Source organism: Phascolarctos cinereus, unplaced genomic scaffold, assembly GCF_003287225.1.
Source record: "Phascolarctos cinereus isolate Bilbo 61053 unplaced genomic scaffold, phaCin_HiC Scaffold_5;HRSCAF=322, whole genome shotgun sequence".
Taxonomy (NCBI): domain Eukaryota; kingdom Metazoa; phylum Chordata; class Mammalia; order Diprotodontia; family Phascolarctidae; genus Phascolarctos; species Phascolarctos cinereus.
Genome location: NW_027555958.1, coordinates 374571895 through 374583291, shown reverse-complemented (window position 1 = coordinate 374583291; position 11397 = coordinate 374571895). Strand labels below are relative to the sequence as shown.

The 11397-nt window shown below is 35.3% G+C and overlaps 1 protein-coding gene across 1 annotated transcript in view; it reads right to left on the bottom strand.

Annotated features, from left to right (window-relative positions):
• Positions 1-1948: 1948 nt before the first annotated feature.
• Positions 1949-11397, bottom strand: part of LOC110203606 (complement receptor type 2-like) — a 126953-nt gene continuing 117504 nt past the window's right edge. The window contains exon 9 of the mRNA XM_078156344.1: positions 1949-2070. Within this exon, the coding sequence (XP_078012470.1) occupies positions 2036-2070 (35 nt within the window). The 3' untranslated portion in view covers positions 1949-2035. The remainder of the gene's footprint in view (positions 2071-11397) is intronic.

Here is an 11397-nt window from a genome sequence, read left to right as displayed (position 1 = left end):
ATTCATTATATAGGCCAGGAAAAGACGTATGGTGGTAAATTTCACCTTCTAAAAGAATCCCTAGACCCATTACTATCACATGTAATTGACAGGAACATTTCCCAGTAAAAATACCTGCCACATGCAGTTTTACTTCTTGGCTGATACAGTAAGAATTTGAAATAAATGGAAATTTTCATGTACAACACAATTCATATAAGCTTGCCAAGTTTTCTATAGAAATAATTTTTATTTGTTAGTTCATAGGTTTAACACCTTTTAAAAATAAGAAACTACAACTTTTGAAATACAAATAAAGCAGCATCAAAAGCTTCAACATTTTCCCTCCCAAATTCCTCCCACTGGCAGTCAAGTTATCTCACTTAATAATTTTATTAGATTATTTCATGACATCACTTTCATGAATCACAGGGTCATAGGGAAACTCAAGATAGATACTGAACTAACTTTAACCTGAGGGAAAAAAAAATCCAATATGCTATCTTTAAAACTGGAAAAGAAACTATTTTAAACAGCTTTTAATTTTTTGTAAAGAAAAACTGCCAAAGTGAGCAAAGTCAAGAAAAAAAAATTTTCACCATCTTTCTTTAAATAATTAAAATCATGTCTCAAGTTCAGTGTGCAAATAACAATCAGTATGCTGATAACAAAAAGAAAGAGAATGGCTCGGTTGAAAGAAGATAGTCAGAATTTAGCTAGTCCAACTTAAACAACAACAAAAAAGAAACTTCTAATAAGGGTTGATATGATAAATGTGTAAGCTTCATAAGTTTACAAGTGTTTGTAGCTCCATCGTGGCAAGGTGCCAGGTACGAAGATCCTTCTTAAACTTAGTGGGAAGAAAACAGCAATGGAATTCAGTTTCCACCATCACAAGGCAGCTTTGCTTTGTCCCACCTGAGAATTCAAGTTCTAACAAAATTTGCATCTCTGTAAAATCAATTCCAAGACTCTGTCTGATGTCCTGTGGGCACACCTTCCATAAGCAGGGTGTTTTCTTTCAAATCGAGGTTAAAGCTGCATTCCCAAATCACTCTCCAGTTTCACAGCTTTTAATAGCAACTGAAATAACAGGTTTCTTTTTTAGGTGGTAAAATAAATAGTAATTATACTGTACAAACTTTGAATGCAGACAACTGTGGCACTCTATTCATAAGTAATTAGTGGCATACTAACATTTAAACATGATGACTATGATGTTTACACTCTAAGTTACTTGCCCTTTTAAAAAAAAACCCTCTCTCTTTATATGGGAAAGTCTGAAATTTTGGCATCACAACGTCCCCCAAGCTCACTCCTTTTTTACTAAGATGCTCAATTGTCTCTATGCCCAAATTATGGATATACCTTTATTTATGCAGCAAATCCATATAAAAGTGGCATATGAATCACATGCTGGTTAGGTATTTCATATGCCATATAAGTTCTGCATATAATAAAACTTGTAGTAATCTTTCTTCATACAATGAAAAGTATTTTGTAAAGAGAATGACATATATATATATATATGTATGTGTATGTATATATAAAATCCTCACTAATATCTTGGTCTGGCAAGTTGCATTATTTTAAAGCAAGGTATTTCCTAATATTTTACCTTCCTTCATCAGTGAAATAAGGGTAATACTTGCATCATCTACTCAAGAGCTATGAGGAAAGCATTTTGTAAGCCATAAAATACTACACAAATATGAATATTATTAACTATATATATGTATATATATATTAACAACTATATAGCTGGCTCTGTGCAAAATACTGAACAAGCAAGATGATATTCAGGCATATGAAGTAAATAGTTATTAAAAGCTATAAATTTTGAAAATTAGAAATAAATTACCATTACATTTAGATTTTTTAGGCATGTTTAATTCATACAGTGAGAATATTTCAAGTGGTAACCATCAATATACCTAGTTCAGAGCATAGATTGATAAAAATATTCAAAACTGATTAAATACCTGTTAGCTTACTGTTTAAGTTGCAAAGCTGTAAGCATCACTATTACAAGCTTCTTGTGTCTCTAAATGGATAGCTACTTCTTTACAATTTTCATTAGTATAATAATTGCTAAATAGAAGAAGAAAAATAAAGAGAAATTATTCATCAAAAATTTTAGTTTTGAAAGGAGACTAAAGTTACTAAACTATTTTAAAGATTTGGCTACATGCCTACTTTAAAAATTTTAAAGTCAACTAAAAGCCACACTCAGAAAATCTTAAAAGTGCTTGCCCGGTCAATTTTATTAAACTTATTTTCCCAGTAGCTTGTAAAAACTCACTTGGAAAGAACCTGACAGTTACGATCATCCAAAAGATACAATGTAGGAAGGCCTAAAGAGCTTCTAAGACCAAATTCAGTTTTTCAAAGGAAAAGATTTTATCATACTATCACCACAATTTAACCTATTCCAAAAGGCCATAAAATGAATGTAACAGTGCAGGTGATAATTTTGCACAAGTTGGCCCTTCCTTCTTTTCTTCCTTCTCTCTCTCCCTTCTACTTTATTTTTTTACTATCTTGTAACATTAGATGCTTTAAAATTTATTTGTATCTAACGAATCTACTTAATTTTCAAAAATAGTTATTTCCTTAAAAAGTTGTAGAATGGATTTCTCTAAATTAAGCTATGTTAGCTTTCTTATAAAATTAGGGATGGGTTTCTATAGAAAAAAGTTGTCTGAAAATAACCCTCAAATTCTCATTAAAAAAAAAACACTTTTCTAAACTTATAGGGTGTGTATGTGTGTGTATGTGCGTACATATACATATATATTTATATATATTCCTTTAAATATCTAGGTTCAAGAGCTTTACATATTCTTCAGTCCTACTCTAGTGATTCACTGTAGCGTGGAGCTGTCCCTAGGTTCTCTAAGACTATGCCATGATGTAGAGGAGAGGATTTTGGGTAGATGGAGGAGTAGGTCAGAAAATTCCAAGCTCTCCAGATTTTCCCCACAAACAAGACAAAATAGTACCTCAGGGTGAATGTAGAGTGGTAAAAATAAGAAAGAGGTGGGGCAGAACAGTGGTCCTTCTGGGATAGCTGGAGAAGACCTGAGATTTGGTTCCTGTAAAGTATAAACACCTCCAGCCAGTTCTGCTGAAACAGTAAGCTGTAAGCCCCGGGCTAGTTGGGTTGGAAGGTAGCCTGTGCCCCAGCCACAGGAATTTTCACCTCCTGGACAGTGTGGGGAGGGCATCTGAGCCAGAGAACACTGAGGGAACCTCAGCTGAAAAGAGACACCAGGCTCAGCTGTGCTGCTAAAATGCAGCCCTTGGTGAGAAAGAAGCAGCAAAGGACTAGTGAGTGCAGAAACAGTGGCGGGGGAACCCTGTGGGCTGCGGGCATTACAGGAGGGCAGAGTTCTTGGTTTTGGTTTCAGGCTAGAGGGGAGAACAGAAGGAGAATCTGAGGCCAGAGGCATCATCCCCCATGCCCCCGAACTAGAAGTGATTACAAAAAATAAGCTGCCACAAATTAAAAAAAAATGAGCAGGCAAAGGAGAAAGAATCCCAACCATAGAAAGTTACTATGGGAATAGGGAAGACAGGGGTTCATCTTCAGAGGAGGAGACTGAAGCAAAAAAAGGGCCTCTCCTACCCCAAAAAGTAATGTCAAATGGTCACCTGCCCAAAAAGAATTCAAAGAAGAACTTAAAAAAGACTTTAAAAATGAAATGAGATTGAGGAAAAATTTTAAAAAAAAATCTAAGAAAAGCAAGAAGATTATGAAAAGAAATTCAACCAACTAGAAAAGGAGATCCAGAATCTTAAGGAAGAAAACGTCTCCTTGAAAATTAGAATTGGGCAAGGGGAAACCAGCAGAGTTATAAGAGACCAAGAAGTAATAAAACAAAATATAAAGAATGAAAAAATAGAAGACAATGTGAAACATCTCATAAGAAAAACAACTGATTTGGAGACCAGGTCAAAAAAAGAAAATATAAGAATAATTGGACTACCTGAAAGCTATGATCAGAAAAAGAATCTTGATACAATACAAGAAATAATTAAAGAAAATTGTCCTGAAGTTTTAGAACAAGAAGAAAGTAGAAATAGAAAAAATCCACTGATCACCACCTGAAAGTGATCCTACAAGCAAAACCTACAGGAAGAGCATAGGTAAATTCCAAAACTCCCAGCCCAAGGAGAAAATATGAGAAACAAGGGAAAAAAATTAAAATATGGCAGAAAAACAATTAGAATCCCACAAGACATAGCAGTGGTGACACTAAAACCCTGCAGGTCTTGGAACACTACATACTGAAGAGCTGGGCTGTGGTTGAAAATATCATACCCAGCAAATTTAAGCATAATCCTGAATGGAAAAAAAAAATGGACATTTAATGAACTGCCAGACTTTCAGGATTTTATTGCAAAAATACCTGAATTTAATAGAAAATCTGACATACAAGATCCAAGAGAAATACAAGGTAAACATCAAAGACTAATTACAAGGGACTCTGTAAGGACAGACTGTTTACTTTTTATATGAGGAAATGTAAACTGTAAGTCTAAGATTACAATTAGTAATTGGGTAGTTCAAAAGAAAGATTGGCGTAGAGTTGCATATGATATGATTCTAAAAAGTAATACCATCTAGGAAAAGGTAAAAAGAGTAATTATCTTATACAAATGAGATGCAAGAAGAACTGACACAGAGGAATTAGATGGGGGAAGAGGGCTGGTAGTTCTGGAACCCTATTCTCATTGGGAATAGGTTAAAAAGGAAACAGTGGATAGATACACATATGTGTATACATAAATACACATGTGTGTGTATGTATCTAGGAGGATATAAAAGTCTTCTAAATAGGATAAAGAGGGAACAATGTATATATTTGGAAGGCTATAAAAGTCTTCTAAATTCAGATAGAAACAAGAAGTCAAGGGGAAAAGGTGGGGCGGGGAGGATAACAGAGGGATCCTTGGAAGGCAGGTAGGTTAAGCAACAGGAAGGCAAGGTAGCAGTTAGAAGTAAAGCAGAGGAGTCAGAAAGGATAGGAAATAAGAGGTACACATAAACATAAAACAAAACCAGGAGCAGAATTTATTAGGAAAAAAAAAGTAGGGGCAGTAATCATGATCTCAGACAAAATTAAAGCTAAAATAGATTTAATCAAAAGAGAAAAATAGAGAAACTACACTATATGTCAGCCACATTCATCAATATTGTTTTAGACTATTTAAAATAACTACACAGTATAAGGTTGGAATATTGCTGTGGTGTAGGAAATGACGAGTTGGTGGATATAGAAAAATATGGAGAGACTTGGACTTAGGAAGGAAGATGTTATCTACCTTCAGAGAAACAAGGGATAAACAAGTATATAGTATGGTCTTACATAGATACAGATGAATGTATATGTGTATATGAATATAGGTATCTATGTATGTGAGTGTATGTATGTGCATATGTATGTATACGTGTATATATATGTATATGTGTATATACATGTATGTGTGTGTGTGTGTGTGTGTGTGTGTGTGTATCGGAGCTTAATTGTAGCCTTCTTGAGAGAAAGGAGAGGAAGGGGGAAAAAGAACAAAGTAAAAAATGCACAGCAGAGACAAAAGAAAACCTACAAGGAAGCAAAGGAAAGATGGATATCTCTGAACACAATGGGTAGCATTTATTTTACAGGCCTTCTTGAAATGGAAATTATTGCTTTATATTTTGAATCCTCTCTTATGTTCTGCTTTGCACAGCACAATGTTTTTTTTTCTTTTCTTATTTTGCATTTAAGTTTAAAATAAAAAAAATATTTAAAAATAAATAGAGTGAGGAAGTGGAGGTAAAGGGGGAAAAAAAAGACTATGCCAGCAGAAGACGAACTCTAGAGGGTACTGACAAGATGGATAGGCTTTGAGTATGGCCCTGGTACTTTCAACAGAAATAAGGAAATTTGGAAGAGGTATGAGGAGGGGATGAGTGGGAGAAGATGAATGGTAATGAGTCTAGTTTTGGATATGCTGAATTTGAGATGTGTCTGGGATATCCAATTTGTAGTGAGTGAGTGAGTGTGTGTGTGATGTTCATAAACCCAAGGGAGCAAACCAGGTTACCAAGAGTGTAGAAGGTGTAAAGAAAAGGGTCAAGGGTAGAATCAGGGGGAACATTGATAGTTTGGGGACATGATATGGATGATGAGGCTGTAACTGAGAAGACAAAGAACTGATGATCACCCAAACGATCACTCAACAGTGTAGATTTTGGTTATAAATATATAATGGATGTTACTACAAAAACAGCATTGGTTTAGATAACCTTAAGCTAGAACAATAATAGTATAGGAAAGAAAAGAAAAAGTAAAAAGAAACCAAGCTTGCTCAACCTCAAAACTTTAAGTGGATTTGAATAGCAAATGGGAAAACCAAAAACAGATAAACTAGGTCAGATGAAAAAAGAAATATAATGAAATAACATCAATGACTGTGCAGTATGGCTAATATAGGAAATTTAAATGAAGGTGAAAAAGAGATATTATACATCAGTGGATAAGCACAAAATGATTTATTATAACATATTAGTCAAAATATCACAACCAAAGATGGTTCACAGGGTTCTCTTGGAAAAGCAAATAAAGGAAACTGACAAGTTAGTTTTATTCTGTTTCCAAAGAACAGCAAAGAACAACCCATGGGTGGCTTGGTGATCATGTATTGCACATTTATTTCTAAAAAAATGATGTAGCCAAAGACTTAAAGGTTCACAATTATATCATGATAATGTTCTTCAAATGGAATCCAACACAAGACATGGCTAACACCAAACAACATCAGAGAAACATTTTTCATTGTCTTTCCCTGCATGTAGCTTTTCACTGAGGTCACCAAGCATCAAAGTAAATACTGATTAAATTTGAAAGGTCTTATCAAGTTCTTTGTACAATTTCTCTACATCATCCTCACTGAAAGATTTTTGGCAAAAATAAGCTATAATTAATTTAATGATACTCTTTTTGCAATATGGTGTAATATAAGATGACACATTTCCCATCAAATTGTTTGTTTGGTTTTTTTTTCCTTTGGCTACATAATAAAATCAATTCCATTAGTTTACTTATTTAAAGCCTTGTCAATGAAAATTTGTGAGCCAGCTTTTCATTTAACTGAGACTTCTTTTTTGTTTTCTGGTTTCATTTCTCAAGACTGGTATGTAATGTGTCTTCTTGCTGCTAACTGGACCAGGATCTCATATTAAGAGTACAAACTGGTAGGGTGATGTTTATAGCCAGGCTGAAAACTGTGATTCTTAGCGCACTTTTTTAAAAATTTAATTAATTAATTTAGTTTTACTTTTCAACATTCACTTCCATAAAATTTTGAGTTCTAAATTTTCTCCCCCTCCCTCTCCTTACCTGTCCCCAAGATAGCATACAATCTGATATAGGCTGTACATATATATTTATATTATATTTCCACATTAATCATGTTGTAAAGAAGAATTAGAAACAATGGGAGGAACTATGAGAAAGAAGAAACAAAAAAAAAAGAGAGAGAGACAGAGCAAATAGTGTGTTTTGATCTGCATTCAGACTCCATAGATTTTTTTTCTAGATGTGGATAGCATTTACCATCATGAGTCTTTAGTCATGAGATAATATCTGTAAAGCACTTTGCAAAACTTAGTGTTATGTAAATGTTAGTTATTATTACTGTTATTATTATTATTAATTTTATTAATTTATTTTGATTTATCAGCAATCACTTCCATATGCTTTTGAGTTTAAACTTTTTCTCCCCCTTCCTCCCCACCACCCTCCCCAAGATGGCACACAATCTGATATAGGCTTTACATTTACCTTCCTATTAAACATATTTTCACATTAGTGAAGTTGTAAGTAAAAATTAAAGCCAATAGGAGGAACCATCAGAAAGAGGAAACAAAACTCAACAGAAGAGAGAAACAAAAAGATAGCGATTCAACTTTCATGGTTATTACTATCTGTGTCTTTTTCTCCATCCTTTTTTCCCTCTGTTTATGCTTTTCTTTCTCCTTTCTCCTTTTCCCCCTCATTAGTGTTTTGCTCCTTTGCCTCCTTCAGTCCCTCCTCCCTTCTATTATCCCTTTCCCTTTTCTTCCCCTTTGGCCTTACTGCTTCTTCCCTCCCTTCTATCTCCCCTACCTTTACCTTCCCCTTTTCTCTCCTATTGCCTATAGGGCAAGTTAGATTTCTATAACTAACTGATTATGGTTTTTTTTAAATATAAATTTATTTATTTTTAGTTTTCAACATTAACTTCCACAAGATTTTGACTTCCGTATTTTCACCCCATCTTGGCCCTACCCCACCCCAAGATGGAATGCATTCTGAATACCCCTTCCCCTAGTCTGCCCTCCCTTTTATCTCTTATCCCCTTCCCCTTCTATTTTCCTGTAGGGCAGGATAGATTTCTGTACCTCATTTCCTGTATTTCTTATTTCCCAGTTGCATGTGGAAACATTTTTTTTAAACATATGTTTTTAAAACTTTGGGTTCCAAAATTTCTCCTTTCCTCCCACCCCACCCACCTCATTGAAAAGGCAAGCAAGTCAATACAGGCCTTACATGTGCAGTTATGCAAAACACTTCCATAGTAGACATGTTGTGAAAAACTAACACTTTGTGTTTTTCTTTGTTTTGTGGGTTGCCATGGCCAAAGAATTCACTGGCACCTGCCCAGCCTCTTGGTGATGATACCCTCCAAACTTAACTAGGATAGATTTCAGAAAGTGGTATGTTGAAAAGAAAAAAAAAGGCAACCATGAGATTTGACTTTTCAGAGTACAAAAAAAAAGGTTAAAAAGTGACAATCATAAAAATACCCAGGAGATTAAAAATATCAGCTGAACATGGAATACTAGAAGATGGAATTGAATTCATATGCAAGATTAATATTACCAATATTTAAAGATCTCTGATTTTGTCAGTGTGGATCCTCTCTATGCCAACGCAGTCCATCTCTGACTTAAGAGTGCAGCCCTAGGGAGTTGCATGAGACATAAGCTGAAGTGATGTATGCAGAGTCACACAACTGGTGGCAGAGATGGGATCTGAATCTAGATATTTCGGCCTACCAGCCCAGCACTTTATCCACTATGCCTACACAAGATTAGTTTTTGTCTAGGCCTATGACTTCACTGATGTCTCCCAGGAAGATAACTTCTACCAATCCATACTAGAACCTGTTCTGCAACTATAGTAGTCTGAGAACATTGCCTGGGACATCAAGAGGTTACGTAAGTAGCCCAGGCTCACTCAGCCAGTGTCAAAAGCAGATTTGAAGCACTTTGCCTCTGCATAAGATTAATGTACAGTTTAACTAAATAATAATTAATACATATTTAATCAATACTGTTAGAAAAATTGCACAATATAGAAAAATTATAATTGTATTTTCATACCACATACACTAAGTCAGCAATCTCCAGTGGCTTACTACGATACCTAAGATCCATTTCAAGCTCCTCTACCACTTAAGTGCTTTATAACTTGGAGCTATCACCCTCTCCATGACTTGAGTCCAGGTACACTGGCCTCTGTCTACTGCAGTGGCTGTTGAGTATGCCAGGAATGCTGTCCCTCTTTCCTCTGCCTCTGAGAATCGACTGCCTCTTTGTGCTTAAAGGTTCTTTCTCCCAACTGTTCACATTTAGAACAGTGCCTAGCATATAGTAAGTGATTTAAAGAGCTTGTTGATTGACCTGCTTTTTATGTATTTTTATATGTACATGACAAATATATTGGAAAAAATTCAACAGATTGGTATGTTAGAGATGGGTACCAGACTGCCACAAAAATGACAAACAGTAAAACTTTGCAGGAATATGAATAGTTTCTATAAAGAATAATGCAATGTGAACAGAAAGCTGGATGTAGTGTACATGTACTAGGTTAACTAAGTAACTAAATAACTAAGGAGAAAATATATTTGTTTGCTCTTAAGGAACTGAAGGCAAAAGATGGCACTAACGTTTGTAGGCATAGTTTATTTTTACTGTAATGTTAATTACGTATAAAATAAAGGATATAATTTTATATCCTCTTAGAAATTATAGAAAAAGGATATAAAGAAACAGCCATCTGAAGAACAGTGAGCTTTGTCTTTTGCAAAATTGAAGTTAAATTAATTAGCCAATAAGCATTTTTTTATGTCTCATTCTATCAATAAGCATTTTTTAGGTACTAAGCTAGGACCACAGGATACAAATTCAAAAACTGAAATTCCCTGTCTTCAGATTCTATCACAATAAAAAAAAACAACAACCTGACACAAATACATAGCTAAAATAAAAACAAAATAAATATAATGCAGCTTTGGGAGGGAGGGCACCAGCAGCTGGAAGAGAGGACCACAAAAGATTTCATGTCAAAGGTGGTATTTGAACTAAGTTTTGAAGGAAGAGCCTCCACTCCATTTCATAGCTGACCCCTAGCCTCTAATTACACAGTCATGACACTAATTTAAACTTTTCTCACTTGTATGCTGGACCACTGCAATAACTTTCTAACTGATCTCCAGGGTTCTAATTCCTCCCCTCCATTCTCCACCCAGATGTTAGAGTGATGTTTTTCTTCAAGTCTAGGTGTGACATGGCACTCTTCTGCTGAGTAAAGCTCTCATGGCTCCTTACTCTTCTCTTTGGTATCTACAGTTCCTGACAGTTTGGCTCCAGCTGACTTTTCCAGCCTCATCAAACATTCCTCCCCTTCACATGCCTCTCTTTCAGTTCATCTGAACTGGCCTTCTGTCTGTTCCTCATACAGAACATCACACTTCCTGGTGCTGTGACTTTGCACAGGCAAACTGAAAGTGAAAGCATCACACAATGTTGCTGTTACTGTGTACAGTGCTCTCCTGGTTCTGCTCATTTCACTAGGCATCAATTCATATAAGGCTATCCAAGTTTTTCTGAAATCTGCCTGCTCATCATTTCTTTTTTTCCCTCAGATTTAATTAGTTTATTTTTAGTTTTCAACATCACTTCTACAAGATTTTGAGTTCCAAATTTTCTCCCCATCTCATCCTTACCCCACCCCAAGATGGCATGCATTCTGAATACCCCTTCCCCTAATCTGCCCTCCCTTCTGTCTCCCCCCCTTCTCTTATCTCCTTCCCCGTCAATTTTACTGTAGGGCAGGATAGATTTCTATACCCCATTGCCTGTATATCTTATTTCCCAGTTGCACGTGAAAATGATTTTTAACATTTGTTTTTAAAACTTTGAGTTCCAAATTTTCTCCCTTCATCCCCCCCCCCCATTGAGAAGGCAAGCAATTCGATACTGGTTATACATGTGTAGTCATGGAAAACACTTCCATAGTAGTCATGTTGTGAAAAACTAAGTATATTTCTCTTAATCCTATCCTATCCCCATTTATTCTATTCTCTCTTTTGACCCCATCC